Below are 24605 nucleotides of genomic sequence, written 5' to 3' on the forward strand. Positions count from 1 at the left end.
CACAGAGTTTGAAAAATGTTCACACTCTTTGACTTATACACCAACTCCTTTGTTCATGTAACAAAAATAACAGACACAAACAAATTCCTTTAAAGTTCAATTTGTTTTTAAAATTCAGAAGAATTTCAAAGAGACTCTAATCCTAATGCAATACTCCTTACAACTTTAAGTAGTATTTAAGTTGTATCGGGATATATCGTCTCTTGTGGCGATACATAGATGTATCATGGACCCTTGTGATACAAATATCCTGATATATTGCCTAAATGTGTTTTGTATCGATGCACTTGTATCGCGTAGTTGACGATGTAAACATCGATACTATCGATGAATCGTTACACCACTAGTTAGAATATTGAGTAACAATATTGAGTTAGAATATCTTCAGTAACCCATGCTTGTCGTAAGAGGCGACTAAAGAGATCGGGTGGTCAGACTCGCTGACTTGGTTGGCACATGTCATTGGTTCCCAACTGCGCAGATCGATGCTCATGCTGTTGATCACTTGATTGTCTGGTCCAGACTTGATTATTTACAGACTGTCGCCATATAGCTGGAATATGGCTGAGTGCGCCGTAAAACTACACCTACTCACTCACTCTAGAACTTAATGAGAGACTATTTATCAAGCGATCATTACTGTTTCAGGACCAAGACAGGTAATGGGAACGTAATGGAAGACCAGGATCCCTCTTCAAAGATCTTCAACTTTTCATGCACATGTTAATAATGAAATTCTAATGAACATGAACCTAAAAACAACCAAATATATCAATGGCTGAGAGATCAATTCATTGCCAGAATTACTCCTGACCAAATGACACAGCAGTCCATTATACAAGTTGGGGGCTATCCTATCATTCTTCATATTCTAATGCAGATGTACCAAAAACTCGATGATGACAAGGCCAGTGACCAACCACACGTATTAACAATGTCCCAATAGCTGCCCAATACCCACCTCTGAATGTGATGTTGAGCAGTCTGCTCACCCTGTCCCTGATGATGATTGGGAACATGACCCACAGCAAGATGACGTAAGATGACATGATGTTGTGGTAGGTCAACATAGACAAGATGGACGACAAGAAGAGCAGATTGGCCTCGAAGAATAATGTTTCCACACGCCATGGATCCCAGTGCTGTTAACAAAATGTCACCTGTCACTGTATGACATTATCTGTAGTAATATTAAACAAGTGGGTGCTGTTTAACTGAGTATGACATAATACAAGGAACTGGAATCAACTGAGGTTTTATGGATACCTGTTGATACTAATCAGTTTTACTCAGTCAACCAACTATACCACAGTTATAACATGGACCTTTTAATGAGCATACTACTTGGTTAGCCCAGCTGTAAAAAGTACTACAACATAACCAAAATCTCAAACTGACATTCTGGGAAATTTAGCTTCTGTCATTTTATACAATGTTTAACATGAATTTATGACTGAGTAAATAAAATTGAAAATTTTAACTATATATTGTATATTTAAAATACTTATCCTATCTCATGGTTTGTACTCTCTCTCTCTCATGATTCGACAGCCGAATGGAAACGAACTGTAACAAAGTTTTCAGCCTCTCTTGTACTAATCGACCAAAGAGGTGAGACAATTGGTGAGATGAGTTGATGGTTGAACCTGGTGGCAAATAGGTCAACTTGAGGATACATAATCGGGAGATGAACCAATCTAAATATCTGAGGGTAAAGCATCCACTTGGTTGGAGACGGTTGGACCGAGCTAGAGTGTCAGCGATCACATTCTTGACCCCGTCTGGCTCTGGCCAATATCCCCAGGGAATCGATCAGGTGGAAGAAGAGCATTGGCCACCCCAGTCGACGATTTGATCTGGTAGACCCTTGATGGTTGACGTACCAAACGCCAGTTGAGTTGTCGCACTGGATGAGCAGAATGGTCGATCGCAGCTCCTGCTCCCAGTGTAGAATGGTCAAGATGACCGCTCTGAATTCAAGTTCTTTGATATGCAGGACTGCTCTTCTAGAGACCACAGCCCTGCCGCTTGAAACTTGCGAAGGTGAGCACCCCACCCTTGAATGGGTCGAAGCTGAAGTTGACCCCTGGTCGTGAGCACTTGAGTAATGTGAGTGGCCCGAGAAGCTCTTGAAGTCACCTGGCTTCACAACCGTGCACATCAGAGCTACCAAAATCATTCGTAAGTGCGGTGGTGGTAGCAGTTAGTTGGCGTTGAACTATTGAAAATGAGGTGGAGCTTGTCAGAGTCCTTTTTTTGGACGAGATATGGGAGAAGCCGGGGTAGTTGGGCAAAGGTCCGAGAGACTATGGCGAGTTTGTCTAGTAAGTACCGAGCATAGTCTGAAATTGGTGTGATCCGAATCGGCTGTCTCTGGTACAGGAAGGACATGACTGTCTCCTACCCTCCCACAACTCGAGGTTGTTCGGCACGTACTGCGCTGGTCATCTGCGCTTCAGCAAATATTCCACATGTATCTTCTGCAACTTCAACAGTTCTACAGAGACTTGGTATTGACCGTCTCTCTCCACCTTCGAGAGATAATGGTTGAACACACCGTTGAACAGATATTGTCCCGACCAGGGTTGCCAAAACTGTTCAGTTCTGTAGCGATCTTCCCATGATGTGAGGTGCAAAGGGTCCCGACACTGGATAGCTGTGATGTAGCTGAAGTAGTGAGTAAGTTGATCCATCACTGACTGACACCCAAAGGTTGATGCAACGAAGCAGAAACGGTAGAATGCTCAAAGCCGTCGGTTGAAGGTCCTGGTCTAGAAACCAGACCCCCAAAATTGTGAAAATGTGGTGCAGTTCTGGCGACCAAACGGAATATGTTTTTTCACAATCAGGAATGATTTAGCTTTGATTTAAAGCCGGTTGTCATCAACTACCGTGCATGACTACCGTGCAGGGGCCCTTGTGAGGTGCAGTATGTCATGTCAGTTATGGCAATATTTTAACTGATAACTGGATGGTTTAATTTAATAACTCTGGTTTGGATTGACCGATTTTCATCAAAATAGTAGTTTTGGAATGCTCAGATCATGATTTAAAATTGTGGACAATAATATTACATATATGCTCATCAGCAAAGATTTTAATAGAAAGGGCATTGGATGAGAAAATATGAGTTGAATGTTACAAATTAAAGGTAATTGTTTCCAAAATTATGTTTTTCTAATTCATCTATATCATTTGAAGATCATATATACCTTTGGTTGGCACTGTATGCATGAAAAAAACATTACAAGGAAACAAAATTTAGTACTTTGTATTTAGATCAGCAAAATATTATATAATGTCTGTTCAACAGTAACAGCTCCATGCTTTACATAGTCACCAATACCAAATATGTCGAAGATACTGTTGGACTATCATTAAAATCACACAACATAACAGAAAGCTCTTAATTGTATAATTTTATTATTCCAGATGTCTTTCTCTGCTCATCAAAGAATGATGAGTCAGCCATGTCATCATAACGCAAGCAATATTTCCTTCATATCAATTCGTGTCTATTGTTCCTGATAGTCATAGTGTATTCCTAGTTGACATGTTAGTCAATGTCAACATTGTCAAGATCACGGGGACATGTTTCAAGTCCACATCCACATGCCGAAGTACACAACAGGTTCAACCTCTTTGACACCTTCCTGAGTTCCTGTACATTGACTTTTACATGCACAGTTATGAAGTTGAAGAAGGTCTATGGAAACGATTTATTCTTAACTTATTTGCAACTTTATCAATTTTACAACTATAAGGTAATTTTACCTAAATTATGTTTTTACAATTCAGCTATATCATTTGAAGATCATACATACCGTTGGTTGGCACTGCATGCATGAAAACAACAATTTAGCTGATGTCCGAAGGAGATATGTTTTGATAAGTGTCAATATTGTTTATACTTGTGTCACTTCACCGCTCCAGCTGCACTGACAGGCTGTGAAACCCTTAAAGCTGATGGATAATAGTATGACATCCTAATGGAAGGTTTACAAGTGACAGCAAGTTACATGTAATTTCCGAGTCTTTTCTTAGTTTACTTGGGTTCGAAATATGAATATTTCCTTAGGTGGGGAAACATTTCAATTGTAAATTGGTAAATTTTCAAAGGTTTCATGGCTTAAAAGCTGGTGATGGTTTCCATTAGATCCCCAGCTTAATCACTTCGTTTCAACCCATTGTCAGTTCTCCAGACAAATGTAAGTGGGAAACAAGGCCTACCGATGTTACAGACTTAAATGTTGTCATTCACATTGAGGTTTGATAGTTGTTCAGGCTATGCAATATGTTATTACTCCGACCTGGTTTATTGGGTGTTAACTGACAACAATATTACAGTTTACAACATGCTTCGCATCCATGCATAATACATGTTGATCAGTTTAAAGTGCAAACAATATGAAAAGTTACCCATGATTAAATGTAGTGATTAGGATGTAGTTGTGTGGCATTTCACCAATAAGGCACGCACGCACGCACACACGCGACGCGCACGCGACGCACTTACGCCGACGCACGCGCGCGCATACACACACAATCAAGTCACCAGGAAAAACGGAGCTCATGGTACAAACAAAAGTAGGTCACTTAATTCGCTACTCGCTGTTAGTGAGAAAATAATCAATTAATCCTGCTTAGGTGGATTTCATCTTGAATAGCCCCAGCCCATACAAATGCAACAAAATAACAAATAAACAAACACATGCACAAAAGCCAATGCCATAAAAGGCTGCACAGCATGCATAATTGGATCTAACAACAGTTGTTTAATGTGGGAGAAATTCAGAAATATAGATATGGTCTTGAAAACCACAAAGCATATCCGAGCATGTTTGGATCCATAATTACAGGATCCTGGCACGCTATACAAAGCGTAAGCCTCTGAAAATAGGAAATCTTTGGTGGCAATATATAACTCCGTATATACTGAATTAGCCCCAGTGAGCTCGCAGAGATTCAGAACCAGTGGGGGTCTAGACTGGCTTCATTTTGGACTAGTGCATTACAGAAGGGGCTGGGCCGAAAGTTTGGAGTATGAGACAGACTACTGGCATGTGTAAGGTCCCAGCGATACAGAGCGACTGTGGTTCTTACAAGGAGGGTAACGCATTTAAAAACCTAATCTCCTAGTAATATTAGCATTCATATTTCGGAAAATTAATATATAGATCTGGGCAAGCAGAAGATGTCCTTCATTTGAAACACACTCTGCTGATCACAGCTGGTGGCTTCATAATATCTGTTGGAACAATGCAGCTGACTACAGCCGACTTGGTAATGTTTATCTAGGTGAGGTCTGTCAATATGTTAGAGCTGAAGTTGTACTGTCTTCGCTCATCAGCTGATGAAGATAATGATTCACGTGAGCCAATTCCATGATGCGATAACTATTGTCGCTCTCATTCACTCTCTGCTTGAAGGACAACACAGTCATGCGAGATACTGAAATCAGAAACTGAACGACAGGTGGTCTTTTAGTAGCCATCAAGACGAGGTCACCCACTACTGTCAATATGTATAGACGATTCAAGGTTTTCTGCGCAAAATATAATTCTAAAGCGTCTGTCAACGTATACACCAACTTCTGTGCATGTATTGAATAGCTGATAGTAATCAAATGCAACTTGACAATTGGCTCTCTGAGGTACGACTTCTGCAGAGACCAGAAACGATATTGGTGACATACATTCTGTTGTCTATAATAGCATTTGGAATGATCTACAATAGATATCATGAGACTGACTATGCATCTATTCATTAACCATTATCACAGGTTCACAAATATGTTGGGTCAAAGTTGATCTTCAGCAACCCATGTTGTAAGAGCGAACTAATGTGATCGAGTGGTCGTTCTCATTTACTTGTACATTGCATGCCATCGTATCCCACTTGTGAAGATCGATGCTCATAGTGTCATGACCATGCTATGTGTAACTGTTTTGTGTATATCATTACATATTACTAACACCGAGGTATGCATATTTTTATAAACGTTATTGTAGAAGCAAGATGTTTATATGAATATTGTCTAGAATTTCTTTGAGTTGTCCATAAACGTAGGCACTTAATGTTTTGTATTTAAAGAAGTACGTTTCTATCGTAATAGATCTTCATCAAATATTCCTCTGTTCCTCTGTGATAAAGTTGCAAATAAGTTAAGACTAAATCGTTTCCCCGGACCTTCTTCAAGATATCTGTGCATGTAAACATCAATGTACCGGAAGGTGTTGCTGCAACAGGTTGAACCTGTTGTGTACTTTGGCATGTGGATGTGGGTTTGAAACATGTTCCCGTGATCTTGACAATGTTGACATTGACTAACATGTCAACCAAAATTTCCTTCGGGATAATAAAGTATAATCTTATCTTAACTGGGGATATACTATGACTATTAAAAACAATAAATACGAACTGATATGAAGGCAATGTTGTTTGCGTTATGATGACATGACTGTGTGTATATTTGGTGGTGAGATACCATAACGCCTTTCTGATCAGTGTGTCATATCTTTTACAATGTATTAATGATTGCCGGTGTAAAAGAAATCAAGAAAACCAAAGTCGTAATATTTCACATTGTAAACAGAAGAAATGGCACACCATAATGTCACTTGTAAACCTTCCATTAGGATGTCATATTATTATCCATCAGCTTTTAGGGTTTCACGGCATGTCAGTGCAATACTGACACTTATCAAAACATATCTCCTTTTGACAGCTGAATTGTTGTTTCTGCCAGAATGTCAATAAACGCACATTTATATGGTAGTTCAACAGTATCTTCGACATATTTAGTATTGTTGATACTTTGTAAAGCACGGAGATGGAATTCTCTTATATGTTGCTGATCTAATTACAAAGTACCAACCTTTGTTTCCTTGTAATGTTTTTTTCATGCATACAGTGCCAACCAAAGGTATATGTGATCTTCAAATGATATAGCTGAATCAGAAAAACATAATTTTTGAAAAAAAACCCCTTTAATTTGTAAAGTTCAACTCATATTTTCTTATCAAATGCCCTTTCTATTAAAATTGACATTTGACCTTACCAAAATATTTTTGCGATGATCATATATGTTATTTTATTGTCCACAATTTTAAATCATGATCTGAGCATTCCAAAACTACTATTTTGATGAAAATCGGTCAATCCAAACCAGAGTTATTAAATTAAACCATCCAGTTATCAGTTAAAATATTGCCATAACTGACATGACGTGTTGCACCTTAAAAGGTCCCCTGCACGGTAGTCATGCACAGTAGTTGATGACAACCGGCTTTAAATCGAAGCTAAATCATTCCTGATTGTGAAAAAACACATCCCGTTTGGTCACCAGAACTGCACCACATTTTCACCATTTTGGGGGTCTGGTTTCTAGACCATCCATGGAGAAATCGAGATGACTCGGTGAACGTGAGGCCGAAAGCCAACTGGTCATCCCCGGCAGAGTTAAGGCAGGGAAGGCCAAACAAAGGTGGGACATAGGTACAGGATGGTCCGGTGAACGTTGTATAACCACCACCATGGAGGCAACCGCCAATCGTACGTTAGACTGTCTTCTGGCTCTGATGGACGAAGCAAGTGACGCAGATTTTCACTGAGGTAGGGATCCGAGGGAGCAACCAGAAAATTATCATGATCCGAGAAAGAGGAAGTAGAAGAGCGGGCTTTCTTGGGAGGTCGATCATTCTCTGCCTTCTTAATAGCAGAAGGGCCATGTTCTTCTTGTTCACGGGAATCTTTATCTGAGGGACGACGTGACCCGGCCTTCTGATAAACAGCAAAGTCATCATTATTAAGGTGCTCGCAAAAAGTACACCTCGTAGTCCACGCCTAAAGCCCAATATCGTCTAAGCAAGAGGGATGAGGGTCTGCATTGGGGCAATCCTTCTTACATTGTTGGCAAATTTTCTAGTTTCGGGATGAGTTGTCATCCTTTCCCATAGTCAAAGATTCAAAGATTAAAACTCAAAGTTACAGTACGTCTGCACAGCTGTGCGACAAGAAGAGAAATGAATGGTGGTGTCACGTGATTAGCCAGGAGGCATGCTGCATGGTTCAGAGAGGCTGAGAATGTCCAGGAATGGAAGCACTGGGGCGTGTTTTGGGGAATGGTTCAAGAAAATCTGAAAACTTTGTTACAGTTTGTTTCCACTTGGCTGTCGAATCATGAGAGAAAGTAGAAACCGTGGGATAGGATAAGTTTTAAAAATGAGTACTTTTCAGACTGCCAAATGACACAGGGTTTTATACAGACTTTGACAAATGGGTGTCATGGTGACTTACGCTAAATATATTTGGGAGTCTTTTTCTACATTTGTCAGTCATGAAAATATATTGTCAATAAAATAATTCCATTATTAATTCTAAATGAAACAAGGGTTATGAAAGCATATTTTCTGATATTGTCCTCTATTGTAAGCAATGTATTTAGTGTTTCTTTGTATTCAAGGTACACTTATTTGAAAAATAAGAATATATAAGAAAATATTTGGACAGTATTTATGAAAACTGTTGAGGCAAATATGCAGGAATAATGCATGATGTAAACCCCTGGTGACATACTCTGTACACTGTTTGCTTGAGGAGGAGGTTGATTCCAAGGCCACATGTCACTCCTGGCAAGATGAAGAGCCAGCTGATATTATGGATGTTGGAGTACCATGACATCTCACGTCCAACCATGTTCAGCAGGAGTGCTACCGTCACAGCACTGGTCACCACGGCAACCCATGTCAATATTATACTAATCACTGCACCACCAAGTTGAACAGCGTAAGTCACTATTCCAGGACCTGAAATTGACCATTGAAACAACTGGAGGCAGGAAAATATACATTGACACTTTCAGAGGTGGACAAGGGATATGATGCCACACAACTAAAATGAAATTGTAAATGTGATTTCTACTTGAAGACTGTTTACATACCGGTACATTAAACAGAAAAGTGTTAACACATGTAAACATTTTTTTAAAGTATGTTCAAACTCTTGAAAAAAAATAAATTCCCAATCATCTTTGGACTTACCTTTTGAGTCTGTACTGACTTTTCTGAGAATGGAGAGGACAACAACAGCAACGATGCTCCAGTTAATGAGAACGCCAACTCGCTGAGGATAGGATATCATGAAGTAACCAATGAAGTCAAAAAAGACCATGTTTCCATGTTTGTCTTCACCAGGGTCAACCACTTGTTTACTTGTCGCCAAGGTAACCAGAAGTGCTTGCAGATTTTCTCCTGTGAAGAAATGCAAATGAACCTGAGACTTTTCCTAACTGAATATTTACAACATAAACAGCAAACACTAAATAAAACCTCCAATCCCTTGGGTGTATTTGATATAAGACAAACTGTCAGGTTACAACTGCAGGAACTGCCATTTTAGTTATCCTAAAGCAGATTTTCAGGTCTATTAGAATACAACATACAGAAAGAGTTTTGAAATTATTTTTAAGCATCTTCTCACTTTTAAGTTTTAAGAGGGACAAGGCATTTATTATATAGGGGTTACTGAGTTGGGGGAGGGTTATCAAAAACAGTAAGTCTCTAGAGGAGGGTAATGAAAATTAAGGCATGTATATAAAGATAATCATGACCAAATGGACAGTTTTTTGCAACATATAAAGTGCTCTTGCATGTGTTTTTTTTGCTCAGGGAGGGTCATGAAACACTGTACAAGGGGAGGATATTCTAATGACAAGCCTTAAGGGTTTAGTGTGTGTTGTGTTGTGTTGTGTTGTGTTGTGTTGTGTTGTGTTGTGTTGTGGTGTGGTGTGGTGTGGTGTGGTGCAGTGTGATGTGTGTGGGTAATATTTTCAGTACATTTGTGTATCACAAACCATTGGCCCCTGTAATAAATGACCGTCCCCTAACCCCAGTTATGATGTGAACGATGTCCTGAAGCAAGACGATGAGGTTGGTGTGGTGATGTTACCTCCTCTCTGCAGGCAGCCTGGCTGCACCATGTTGGGGCGGTCGTACTTGGTGTGGTACACATAGCCATTCTTCACGTGGGCGATGTCAAGACCTGCCAAACATCACACCATAGTAAAACAGTTTGGAACAGCACTTCCTCATTAACACAGCTGTTTCTACAGACAGCCTTTGTTTTCCATGTAGTGGCAATAATCATTTGGGGAAAGGAAGTTATCAAGGTAAGCTAACCTGGTGTACTATAAACTGGAATTTATCTGGAATTGTAAACTGGCTGAAAATTGTGATAAATAGGAATTTTCTAGAGTAAAATTGATATTTTATACTTATCCTGACTCATGCTCTTTTGCTTGTCTTCTTCTTCTTGCGAACATAGTGGAACACTTGTATCTCCTTATTTGAAGCTCCCTTCAAAATAAAATCACTAATTGGTACTCACCACGAAGTTGCTCCCCTTTGCTTCCCCTGGCGGAAAGGTGTAGCCACCCTCTGGCCATGTGCTCCACTCTCTCCTGATTTAGCAGAGCCCAACACTTGAATTTACAGGGAAATCCAAAGTGTTATGTGGGGAGGATGGGGGGAGGCTAACCTCATGAGTCAGGATAAGTATAAAATATCAATTTTACTCTAAAAATTACATATTTTTCCTTATCCTGACTCATGCTCTTTGCTTGTAGCATCCTCACGGAACGGAGGTGGGTAACAGAATACTTTGGATTTATAATTAGTGATTTTGTATAGATATACTGTAATATATCCCTCACGGAACTTTCATGAAGGCTTAGATTTAGGATGTTTCCTGTATAAAGAAAACCATAGGTTATATAAAGCCATTAAAGGGAATTACATTATGAATATATTGAACAATACATATAAATTATATATATATATATAGGTGACTCTGATAGAGGCACTGAAATTGACTATACCAAAGTATATGCTTAAGGTTGAATACTTAAGTTGAACATATATACATAGCCCTAAAACTCCGTAGAGTTATAAGCTAGATGAGTATGTATAAAATACATATGAATCTTGTGAGGATAATATTTTAACGCCTCACGCAGGGACTGTCAGTTGCTGAGCGAGGACCAGTGGTCCGAAATGGTGAATGCCAGAGACATCTTCTGTAGTGATGTCTCTCAGGTAGTGATTAGCAAATACCATGTTAGATTTCCAATAGCATCCTTCCATAATCGTGTTCAAGGAACAGTTACCGTGTAGGGCGAGGGTAGAGGCCAGTGCCCTGATCTCATGTGGATTTGATGCTGTTGGTGGGTCCAAGCCTGCTGCCTTGCAGGCTGAGGAGAATGACAGTCCTTATCCAAATAGATATTGTGGTCCATTGACACTTCTGTTTGATTCAGTGAGGCTTATAAGGGATGAATAAACGTTTGAGAAATCTTCTCCTTGTTTTGGATCGTCGTAAATAAACTTTGAGCTCTTACGGACACAGTGATAGGTCTTGTGTATCTTCTGATCCGAGAATAGAGGATAGCCGGGATGTGGAATAATCTGTCTGGTTGACCTGGCAGTTGATTTTTCGCGATGAAATCCCATCTTAATCCGAGAATGCGCTGTGTTATGATTGTCATCAAACTGTATCCTCGTAATCCAGAGCGTGAATTTCAGACATTCTTGCTGCTGTGGCTAGCGATAGCAGAAACAGTGTTTTCTGTGAGAGAAATTCAAAGTTTGTCGATTCCAAAGGTTCATAGACCTCACTCGTGAGGTGTTGTAACACTACATTCAGATCCCAAGCTGGGAGCGTGGAACTTCCGCTTTTGGTCCTCCAATCGGAAAGCTCGTAGTAAGGCCAGTAACTCTGGAGATCTTGTCAATTTGACACCCGTTCTCATGGTGATTACAGAACTAAAGCGGCAAGATATGTTGATATCGTTGAACCTTTTAAATGTTTGTTTTGGCGTAGGTAACACAAATAGTCTGCCACTTGAGGGTTGTGAAGCCTCTCTTGCTGTAAACCCTTTCTTTGTTGCATAATTTTCGAAACTGTGCCACTTGTCGCCGCATTAGTTACAAGGATTCTGAGTTGAGTAACGTAAAGCAAAGCGTGACTGCTTTTGCCGCCCTGGCAGAATATCCTCTTGTTTTAAACACATTTGTATACAGTCCATACGTGTAGTTGGAACATTGCTGGGTTTCCGTGCACTTGTTTGGTGTGAGGATGAATTAACAGGTTTTGGCGGGCTTTGGGTAGCTCCAGTGTTGGTTGACCGATTTCTTGAATTAGTATGGAAACCGCGTTCTGGCCGGCCAGCCAGCCAATTCAAAGTGAGTTGTAGGCTCTGTGTTTGTCTGATTTTCTGTAATACTTGAGGTATTATTGCTGGCGCGGCGAAACGCTGCACGCATTGAGGCCTTCCTATGATAGACTTAGTCGTCCGTTGCCCAAGCTTGGGGTCTGGGACTGGTGACACGTAATGTCGGTAGCTGATTGTTGAATCGCTGCGTGGCGAATAGGTCTATTAGCGGCTCCTAATTGCTTGATTATCTGTGCAAAATTTCCCTGTTGATCATCCACTCTGTCGGGTGATGGTAGATGAGGCCGAGAGGCGTCTGCTAGTATATTTCTGGCTCCGGAATGTGCACTGCTCTGACATGTAGATTTAGATCTTGTATTAAATCGAACAGTTGAAAGCTTAGGTTCAAAAGGTTCATCGATCTCGTTTGAGCCTTGCTTGTTTATGTAGAACGCCACTGTCGAATTGTCTGTATGGATCATTAAGCTGCATTTTGTAGAAATGTGCTCCAATGTAGAATGGCGTTGATTACAGCTTTCATTTCTAGACTGTTTATATGGAGTTTGCATTCTTGCTGATTCCATAACCCTGATATCGCGGTGGTTGGTGAGATGAGCTCCCCAACCTTGGAGGAGTAGCGTCTACATACAGATGGGTTTTGTATTCCTGCTCTGCTAAACAAATCCCTTCGCAGACATTCGATTTCTTGGTCCACCATAGTAGATGCGGTCTGAGATGTTTCTCGGTAGACTGAATGGTTGTACATCGCTGAGATGTCGCTGATGAGGACCTGTAGGGGACGTAACTGTAATCTGCCTGTGACAGTCATGTCTTGGGCTGATGTGAGAAGACCTAGTAGGCTCTGCCATTGTCGCAGTGGTAACGGAGAGAGTAGAGCTGGTGGAATGGTCTGCTGTATCTTGAGCCAACGGTCTTCTGGTACCAAAATCACGGTTGCGATTTGTGATGAATCGAATACCTAGGAACTGCAGGTCTCTGCGATGGTACTAGGTCCGACTTATGAAGTTTACTAACCAACCTAGTTGTGTTAGTAGCTTTATGATGTAATTTAACTGTAGTTTGAGACGCAGTGGATCTTGATCTACTTGTATCCCGTCGTCGAGGTAAAACGCTACTGCGTAGCCCTTGACGATGTAGAAATTTGATAATCGGTTTCGTTAGCCTCGTGAATAGCCAGGGGCTGATGATATTCGAATGGGAGTACTTTCCACTGGTAATGTAGCCCTTCTAGAGTAAATCGTGAGGTATTTCCTGGAATCGGGATGAATGGGGATGTGCAGGTAGGCATCCTGTAGATCTATGCTGCCCATGTAGTCCATAGGGCCGAATCATCTGGCATAACTGAGGTAAATGTATCATGCGAAACTCGGTGGTTTTGCGTAGATAGTTCTTGTTGAAAAAGCTCATGTTGTAGATGAGTCTGTATTTCTCCGTGGAGTTTTCTTGGGAACTAGGGAAAACTGGGGAGTAGAAACCTGGTTCTATCGCGTTTGCTTGATCTATTACTTCTATGGCCTGTTTGGATAGGAGTGATGAAACAGCCTCTCTTATCTTTGGTAGTTGTTGGGCGCTTGTAAATCCGAACTTGGGGGTTTGATTGTCAGCGGAGGCTTGGCCTGTAGAGGGATAATGAAATCCGTGTTGAAGAATGTTGGAGACGTAAGGGTCTTGCAATATTCCCCAGTTTTCCCAGTGTAGTTGGAGGCGCCCACCCACTTGAGCTGGCTGTACTGGAACGGCTGGGGTGGAAGACTCCAGTCGTTCGAACCTGTGTTTCAGCGCCTATAATTGCGGGAACCTCTGGGTGTCCTGCCTCTTCCTGATCCTCCTCTATAGTTGCCATATGGGTTTAATTTTAAAAGAATCTTTACCTCTAGAGCTGGCTATCTTCCTGTCTCTTGCTCTTTGTAGGCCCGTGAACTTAGATCTGCCTGAGTATCTTTGTGAAGTCTGACCTAATGACGCGCTGGCTAGTGTGTCCATCGATCTAATCATAAGGACTTCCCTGGAATCCTTAGAGACTTCCTTGGCGACTTTGTCGATTTCTCCGTCAAAGATGGATGTTGTCGACCACGGGCTGTATAAAGTGGGCTGTAAAGTTCTCCCCCAATTACAGGAGGCGAGGAGGCCTTGACGACGCAGCTAAGGTCAGTGCTGCTGAAACAGATGTAAGATGATCCGTAAAAACTGCTGATCTTTCTTTGCATAAGTAAGGCAGAATAAATCATTCTATCATCTTCCGTCGTGGAATCCCGGAATCTAGTAATAAGAGTCTCATTGATCGGTCCTAGATCTATTTAACCCAAAGAACATCGCCTTCGCCATGGTTTCTATATGAGCCAACTTGCGATCATCCATCTTGTAAATCTTGTTCTTTACATCGCTGATGATCTTATAGTTCTCATCGATGTCCTGGGCCTTTGTAGAAGGAGTCCATGTTATGCGTGGAGAACTTCTTGGCTTGAAAGTTGGGCAGATGTGGTATCTGAACTTTCGTAGCTTTCTGGAAAGCTGCATCTAGATTCTGTGGCACTGCCGCAATCGGGTCGATCGGGGTAGAGTGATTGCATCTGGATCATCTTCCTTCATCAAATACGCCTCATGCTGTATTGCCACTTTTAGATGGTGATGTGAGATCTAGGTTATTGACCATCCAATACCGTGATCTCTGCATCAGAAAATATGATTCCTCCATCATCCTCAAAACCATCATCATTAACAAATTGTAGATGCTCTTCGACTGCGTGTAGCTGTCTGTATATCTGATGAGGTTTGTGGCGATCTAGTTGACTTTGTCGCTTCTATGTGGAGATCTGACGGGTGATCGAACCTGGTGATGAACGAAGTGGAGATCGCCTATGGGATGATCTTCTCTCGAGACTTGTGAGGTGAATGTTGATAGCTTCGGCGAAGCTCTTCGGCAGTCCCTCGATGTTCTTCTAGATGATGAAGATCTGGAATCATATGTCCTTTCAGCGAATGCCTTCGCTGAAGCTTCATTTGGCGTCCGTCCGGGGATCGATGATATGACCTTCGCGAAGGCTTCCGTGGATGTCTGATGGTCTGAGTCCATATCTAGAGATGAAATCAAGATGGTGATGATCTCTCCCGCCTTCGCTGGAAGGCCTTAGCGAAAGGCTGTACATCTAGGTCCTTCAGTAAATAGTAAAGGATACTAGCTATACCTCTATAGTAACCTATGAGAGGTAAAAACTAAGAGATTATCAAAGGATATGGTGTGTAAGGAGACACAAGGCTCTCACATCCTGCTCACTGGGCTTAAGAAGGAGAGAGTGAAGCACATGGCCAGAGGGTGGCGACACCTTTCCGCCAGGGGAAGCAAAGGGGAGCAACTCGTGGTGAGTACCAATTAGTGATTTTATTTTGAAGGGGCTTCAAATAAGGAGATACAAGTGTTCCACTATGTTCGCAAGAAGAAGAAGACAAGCAAAAGAGCATGAGTCAGGATAAGGAAAAATAGGAATTTTCTATAAAGTTCTTATTTTCTGAAAATCACTTCAATAATGTGAAAATAAGAAGTAATGTCTCTTTATAAATATTGTCACTGTTATCAGTGAAAGACACAACAATTGGTCATAACAATGTTAGAACCATAACCAAAACTTTCAACAGTTCAAGAATGATATTTTGGTACTCATAACCATATTAAATACATTAGAAAGACGAAAGTTTGTCTAAAAGGCTAACTAAATAGGTTTTAAGGAAATAATGTTTAAGCATTTGAACATGATCAGTTCTGTAACCCAAACTGATCATCTTCTTAGATGTAAAAAACACCCAACAGAATAAATATGTAAAGGATAATAATAGAAATCATCTTTGGTCACAGACTCACTCATACATGTACTCAGATTTTCTCTTAAAGCTAAAAAAATCAGCCTTTTCCACTCATTGTATGCCTCATTTGTTTAATCATACAAGAAGTATCAAACTTGTCACTTTAGCACGGAAAGGAGATGATTTATCAGGCATAATTTTGTGCAACATTAAAATGCACATGGCCTTTATTCTATCTCATCCTTTGTTTCAGGTATCACTGGCACTACCCCACTAGGACCCCTGCCCTTTCAGTATCTCAAGCATCCCTTATTTCACACAATGACGTTCATGATGTGTTTGCCGTATTTACTTCCCAGTAAAATATTGATGTATCTCATAAATATAGTGGAACAAGCATTTAATCAGCTGGTAATGTCAGCCATATTGTATCTTGATGGTGTTGTTAATAGTGTCATGTCCCTATGTCTCATGTCACTAGTTCGCATGACACTGTCTAAACCAGCCACAAACAGCTATAAACCATTGAAATCACTGACATCATCATTAAACTTGATGAAGCAGCAAAAAAACATTCAACACTGATACAAAATCTCCTCACAAATATTCCCCAGCAGGTTTCCATGGTAACGCATTTCATCTGAGTTTTCCACACCACCTTCCTTATGTCCCAGTTTGGATGATCTGGCTCAAAGTACAGGGACAAGAACATTGAACTATTTCCTGTTCAAGAGATAAGAAGGCCATATCTTGAGTGATGTTGGAAGTGAAAGACAGGATTACGCCATTAGAAGAAACAATCCAAAGAGATCTAGATACACTGACAGACTGACACTGTTATAGTTTCATTCAGGTTCCTATCTCAGTAGGTTGTTGCTGTTTTATAAATCATTTTGGAAATGAATATTCCTCATTTTCACCCCTCACCATAAGCATAACTAACTTTTCATTTTATCTTAAATAAATAGTTTTGCATTATATCATTTGTAAAAATATCCAAATGATGTCACTTAAGATAGTAGTCTTGACATTCACTATCTGAAGCAGACTGTCTTGACATTCACTATCTGAAGCAGACTGTCTTGACATTCATGATCTGAAGCAGACTGTCTTGACATTCATGATCTGAAGCAGCCTGTCTTGACATTCACGATCTGAAGCAGACTGTCTTGACATTCACTATCTGAAGCAGACTGTCTTGACATTCACGATCTGAAGCAGACTGTCTTGACATTCACGATCTGAAGCAGACTGTCTTGACATTCACTATCTGAAGCAGACTGTCTTGACATTCACGATCTGAAGCAGACTGTCTTGACATTCACTATCTGAAGCAGACTGTCTTGACATTCACGATCTGAAGCAGACTGTCTTGACATTCACGATCTGAAGCAGACTGTCTTGACATTCACTATCTGAAGCAGACTGTCTTGACATTCACGATCTGAAGCAGACTGTCTTGACATTCACGATCTGAAGCAGACTGTCTTGACATTCACGATCTGAAGCAGACTGTCTTGACATTCACTATCTGAAGCAGACTGTCTTGACATTCACGATCTGAAGCAGACTGTCTTGACATTCACGATCTGAAGCAGACTGTCTTGACATTCACTATTAGAAGCACTGGATTCACATGCAGTTTCCAAAATTACATGGCTTGAGCATTCATTATTTAACAATAATAAATTCTTTCATTATGCTTTATCATTATTAATATATGACGTCTATTTCTGTTATAACTGGCAAGGATAATGAGTGAATTTGTGACGTTTCACTGAACAAGCCAATTACTTTGTACTAATGTCTTCATAACTGAATAAAACTATATGAGACACGCACAACATGCAGATGCACTACTGTTTCCTGACTGACTGAAGATTGGGCTCGGCCTTGTTTTGATTACTGGGCTGAATGATGTCACTGACTAGTGTTGTCTACTGATTATTTTGTTTGTTAATGAGTAAATAAACAGTCTGTGAAGTTTTTATTGTTGACATATATTTGTTTAGGAATGAAATAGTTTTGTACCTTCAAGGTACTAAAATGCAAAAACTAATGTGTACAACTTGTGTAAATCCACTATACAGCATGCACACCAAGTTTCACATTACCTCAAAAAATGATAAAAATACTGGAGTAAATTTCATATATAAAAGTATTTAATGTTAACCAAGATCAATATATGACATATATATTTAAGTTTGTAAAAGGACATAAAAATGGTTAAAGAAGTTCTGTCTTCTGTAGAGTGAGAGATCACCACTGTCGCCATGGTTGCTGCCAACTCACCTGGGATATTGCCGTAATCCCGAAACACTCGATAGTCGGTGTCTGATGGGACAAGTCCGCTCTGGAAGATCTCCTGACAGACTGCTGAGCCACAGGGATACTTGGCGAGTCAGCGTATGCTCTAACCAGCCAAGGATGCTCTGGACCTATAGCAGGGGTTACCATGGTTACACATAGAAGGCAAAACCATGTAATTTGAAAACTACTTTTTTAAAATTATTTTCTTAAACAAAACAGGAACACAATATCACAATACAAAAGGGGTGGGGGTGTTTTCTATGCCTCAGTCAGCAATGTATCATGGCCATCTGCTAAAATTCACGCCTTGACTAGTCACACGAGTGGTTGACTGCATGAGTGAATACTGGACACCAGAATTGGCTTCACACATTGTACCGATGTGGGGACTTGAAACCAGGTCGTCAGCATGAGAAAAGGATAACCATTAACCATTAGGCTACCCCACCGCCCCATTGAGGGCATGAGCAATGAACCATTTTGGACGAACAAGCACTGAACCTGTCTGGCCACTTGTTGCTGCTTCCATGATAGAAGTAGGTATGGGGTACTGATGCATGCAAAATGGTAAGGGACAGGGATGGAGTGAATCTGAAGGGGCTCTAACATACTGTTCCTCTCTCTATGCTTTCTCTATACACAAACATCTAGTAACTGAAATACAAACACTTTACAGAAAAACACATTGTAAACATATTTTAATAAAATATAAAGAAAAAAAACAGTTCGGAAACTTTCTTAATTTTCAGAACTGCAGTAATCTAGACTTGCCAACTATTTTCACCTTAAATGTGGAATAATAATGTACAGATGAACTATTTCTTTCTCACTACAATTGTTAGCTCTGCTACTGATAACTGACGGAAGGTCACACTGCCTGTGTAGCCATTGGTGAGTCATCCACTCCCTGTTACCCCGGTACAGGCAGGTGTCACGTCCCCTGTCTGATAGTATCACAGGTGTCTAGAAACAGTTTACTGAGTTTTGAGCAGGAGCATTTCTCAACATTTAGGTTTTGTTAAGTGATGTGAGTTTCCAGCGGTGTATCACAATAGGGTGCCTAGTTCGATAGCATCGAATGTGCTGATTAACCCATCAATTATTAATTTTATATCAATATTACAGAGTAAAAATGTTAATATTATCAAGGATGTATGTCTATTTTTATACTTTGTTGACAAGAAACACAAATCTAAATGAAATATATATGTGCTCTACTTATCATCAATTTATGTACATGTATTTTGGGCCGGAGGCCTGTTACTGAAATAAAATTCTGTTCTGTTCTGTTCTGAATGTGCTGATTAACAAGTTATAAACAGCTTCAATGACATTTTTCTACAAACTGATTGTCAGAATTATGGATACGGGATGTAATATTTAACTATTGTTCTGGTGAAATGTGGCATCAGTGACATCACAGAACAGTGTAAAAGATGGAAGTGTTATAGTCGTTTGTACCAGTATCACAGTTGTTCATACACATGCAGCATTTTTCTGTGCCCACTGTGACCAAAGCCCAGTGGAAGAGTGAATTGCATTCATAAACTGTCATCAACAGTGTACATAACAAATTTGGATTTCATCGTTATTTGTGTTTGAAAATGTTGAACTGACATTTTAATTTAACTCTTAAAGTTTGACAAGTGACTTGAAGACACAAATTTGCCTTGATGAAATATCTCAACATTGGAACACCATAGTTATTTTTTGTGTATAACGTGATCACTGAAAACTGGTGAAGTATTGCTCAAGTTGCCAAATATGGAACATTACGGTCCTGGCGGCCTTGCTCAACCAATGAAGCCGGTAGAGAATCATACAAAAGAGAAAACACCTGGCTAACGTACTTTGTCTTGAATGTAAAATATTTTGATTACAGTAGCATAATTACATATGTACCACGAATCGGTGTTACGTCGCCGAAAACAAGTGAAACTGGGATATACATTGTAACAGATACCCAGGTACAATACTTATAAGTCAGCCGTTCACTGTCTACACTGTTTCTGTGATACACCATCAACACCTAAACCCAAGCACAAAGAATGTTCTTCATAAAATGCTTAAAAGAAACCCGCAACTCACAAACTGGCACCCATGATGTTATCACACAAAGGGACTTGAACTATCCTCTAATACCTGGAAGACACAGGGCTGACAAATCCCATCCCTGTCAACACTGCCACTTAGCAGTGGGCCATCTTTGAAACAACAGGCATAATCTGTAACATGGTCTCAATGTACACTGGTCAACTACAAACGTACATAAAGGTAAACAAATCTTCAGTTGGTACAGGACAACATATTCAGAGTTTTCATTTTAGCCTAAGATTGAATGCATGGTGGGCTGTGTAAAGAGATATGTCTGTCTGAGTTGTGACTACCTGTTTGAAAGACCAGCTCCCAGCCACCAGCTCCAGCCGAGTCCAGATTGACAAATGCCCTGATCTTGTCTGCCCATCTGTGTTGTGTGATGAATCCATGACTTGCCTGAAAGAAAGCTTGTACTGCAAGTAATGGCGTTTTTGTCGATATCATCAATGCTAATATCACAACCTTAATGAGGAAGAAATTTAAACTAATGAAGACCACAGATGACTTTTTATTGTGGTGCTACATGACATGGATCATAATTGGGGTGATTCTGGGATCCAAACCAAGGATCTAGCATGACAAATTAGGATGTAGTGAGTTGGTGAGTGAATATTGTGTCATGCTCCATCAGCAAATATGCACTTACCGGTATTCTTGATCACAAGGACCACCATATAACACTAACACTATGTACATACATAAGTTAACTAAACATTTTTGAATGAAAACATGACACAAACTTTGAAGTGAAAATATAGACAACACTAATTTAATGTTGATAAAATTTTATTTCAGGAAGAATGAGAAGTCTTTCGTCCATGAATGATAGTACCAGCACCATCTGATGTCACAGAGGCACCACACTACAAACACACAACTGCATCACATCTGTCAGTGCCTAGTGTGACCACCTGTTTGAAGCTGATATAGAAAGGTTCTTGCAATTATTTGTAACTATAGAAAAAACCTGGGTTCAGCACTGCTAGCCTAAGTTAAAAAAAACCCCAGTCGTAACAGTGGATGTATATGATATCACCAACACCTAAGAATGCAAAGACTGTTCCATCATTTGGTATGGTCATGGCCTCTGTGTTTGGGCATGCCTGAGGTGTTATCATGGAGGACTATTTTCTGCCACACAATGTAATGGAGCATATTTTAAGGTTTGATTTAATCACAGGATAAAAATAAGAGTAAGAGTCATGGGAAGGTGAGTAAAGGTGTGCTCTTCACTTAGCACTGTCCATAGGTGTGAAACTGAAAGCAACACAGACGGAATGTCCTGTGCATACCACAAGCACTTTCAGTTTAACGTCTGGGTCAGAGCATCCAGCATGTTACTGTTAGGGACCGATCGTAATTTAAGGCCTTTTTTATATGATTTATTATTTTTTTTATTTATATATTAATTAATTAAAACATTTATTTTATTTATTTTTTTTTGGGGAAGAAGGGAGGAGAAAGAATGATGATGATTTTTGAGGGGGTCACCCATTTTGTTCTGGGAAGGTAGGAGGGGTGTCATTTATTTAAATATTTAAAAACGAAACATGAGTGAGTGGGAGTGAGTGAGTAGACTCTTCCAGATCCTTCCAAATCAACTCGGTCCCTTAAGTGAGGAGTGCGTGTGGTAGCCTAAAGGTTAAAGGCGCCTGCTCGCCACGCTGAAGACCCGGGTTCAATTCCCCACATGGGCACAATGTGTGAAGCCCATTTCTGGTGTCCCCCACCGTGATATTGCTGGAATATTGCTAAAGCGGCGTAAAACCATACTCACTCCAAATCAACTGAGCAACTGTATACTCATGTAGCACAAAACAATAGCACATAAGATTGCTTGTTACCATGGTTACAATGATCAACCTCACTGATCAGGTCATGTGTAACGGAAAAGGCCCATCAGATACTGAGTGACACAGGTCAGATATTAGTCAATCACTTTACGGGAAACCACACAGATTCACTCACGCATCTTGGATCCTGAATCAGCACAGTTTACTGGGGGAACATACAAATTCCGTCAGGCATTCAGGGTTCTGAATTAGCTGTACACAGATGGTTGGACATCCCACCATTTACCACTGCTTAGTGTTTATTGTGCCCTGTCCTTCATTCCAAAGTGGCGTTTACTTCTAGCCACGTACAATCCCCTAAAGTGTAGGAAGTGACATCAATGACTAAAACATTCACCACCTTGGTCATGGTGTTCTAGTACGCCATTATGGTCTTCAGTAGCATCAGTTGACACTAAGAACAAGGTGTAAATTAGAGCTGTACGGAATCCAATAGGAGGAAACAACATATATCATAAATATAGTGAAATGAATAGATTATTTTATTAAAGACGTGTCACATGCTGTGGACATATGAAGATACAGCACCCGGCCAACTTGGCCTACGAGACACTTGTTACTTGATAAATATAAAATACATATAAAATACAAAAGTGAATAAAATAGTCATAACTTTGTTTATGTACATACATACAGATGGACACATACATACATGCACATACATACACATACATGCACATGCAAACAACATACATCATAAATATAGCGAACTGAATAGAAATACCTTTTTATGAACACAATAGAAAGTCATCAATGGCTAAACAACAACAAAATGTTATTTGACATGTCACCTTTCGATAAACAACAGAGGAATTCAAGCGAAGAAAACCCCGTTAAATTTTGTTGTTGTAAACACATTTGATTCTAGTGCTCATTATTGAAACATGTAATTTTTAAAGTAAAATTGATATTTTATACTTATCCTGACTCATGATCTTTGCTTATCTCCGTCTTCTATGCGAATGTTAGTGGAACACTTGAGTCATAACAGCCCAAGTGTGAATAGTATCATGTCAACAACTAGAAGCCATACTAACTGAAATAAATGCATGAATAAAACCATAGTGAAGATGAAATATGTACATGGTACCTGTAGGATGTTTTCCTCAATTTATTCAAATAATAAATCAGGGCTCCAGATAACTTTTGGAGGTGTGAGTGTACTTACACATCATATTGCAAGTGGAGGTGTACTGAGAATTTTGAAGGAGTACTGACATGTTTTTGTGTGAGCGAGTTGGTGATTTGGTTTGTCTGGACAATTCATCAATCACTATTTCCAACCATGTATTTGTATTTGAAAATGCGTGAGAAATAACTGAGCGACCGTGTGATGCGCGAAATGTCAGGTCCGACTGGATATAAATAGGAACAGTGTAGTTTTTAGCCGAAAAATAGTGACGCATATCGTCGCATGGCAACGCAAGTGATTCCTACTGTCGGGGTTTCCTCATGTGTCAAATCATGTTTCGCAAAAAAAATTTGACAAGTATTTATCCGAAATAGATTTCCATTTGCACGATACGCACGGAAATTAAATGTTAGACGTACAAAGTTATTCATGTGCGTACACGATACGCTTGAAATCTTATATTATGTCGTACTTAATTGATTTGAGGCGTACATTACGCCTGTACGCCCCTTATCTGTAGCCCTGATAAATACATAAATAATACAAAGAAAAGACAAATGTACACAGTACCTGTAGGATGTTTTCCTCAGCTCCGTTGAAGAGGAAGACGATGTTATGCACCAGTGGTGTTTTCCTCTGAGACAAAGCCCTGAGGATCTCCAACATGAGTGTACAGCTGACAGCATCATCACTTGCACCTGAAGCACATGTAACATGCTACATCACTCATCTAGCTCCATACATACATACAGAATACAGCTGACAGCATCATCACTTGCACCTGAAGCACATGTAACATCCTACATCACTCATCTAGCTCCATACATACATACAGAATACAGCTGACAGAATCATCACTTGTACCTGAAGCACATGTAACATCCTACATCACTCATCTAGCTCCATACATACATACATACAGAATACAGCTGACAGAATCATCACTTGGACCTGAAGCACATGTAACATCCTACATCACTCATCTAGCTCCATACATACATACATACAGAATACAGCTGACAGAATCATCACTTGTACCTGAAGCACATGTAACATCCTACATCACTCATCTAGCTCCATACATACAGACTACAGAATACAGAATACAGCTGACAGAATCATCACTTGTACCTGAAGCACATGTAACATCCTACATCACTCATCTAGCTCCATACATACAGACTAC

At 40.1% G+C, this 24605-nt stretch overlaps 1 protein-coding gene across 1 annotated transcript in view; it reads right to left on the reverse strand.

Moving 5' to 3' along the window:
• Positions 1-24605, reverse strand: part of LOC124265598 (endoplasmic reticulum metallopeptidase 1-like) — a 49493-nt gene that overhangs the window by 14820 nt on the left and 10068 nt on the right. The window contains 8 exon segments of the mRNA XM_046700382.1: positions 962-1142; positions 8578-8807; positions 9042-9251; positions 9949-10041; positions 18320-18427; positions 18430-18465; positions 20725-20830; positions 23990-24117. Coding sequence (XP_046556338.1) covers positions 962-1142; positions 8578-8807; positions 9042-9251; positions 9949-10041; positions 18320-18427; positions 18430-18465; positions 20725-20830; positions 23990-24117 — 1092 coding nt within the window.

Source organism: Haliotis rubra, unplaced genomic scaffold, assembly GCF_003918875.1.
Source record: "Haliotis rubra isolate DU_JTF1 unplaced genomic scaffold, ASM391887v1 Scf986, whole genome shotgun sequence".
NCBI classification, from domain to species: domain Eukaryota; kingdom Metazoa; phylum Mollusca; class Gastropoda; order Lepetellida; family Haliotidae; genus Haliotis; species Haliotis rubra.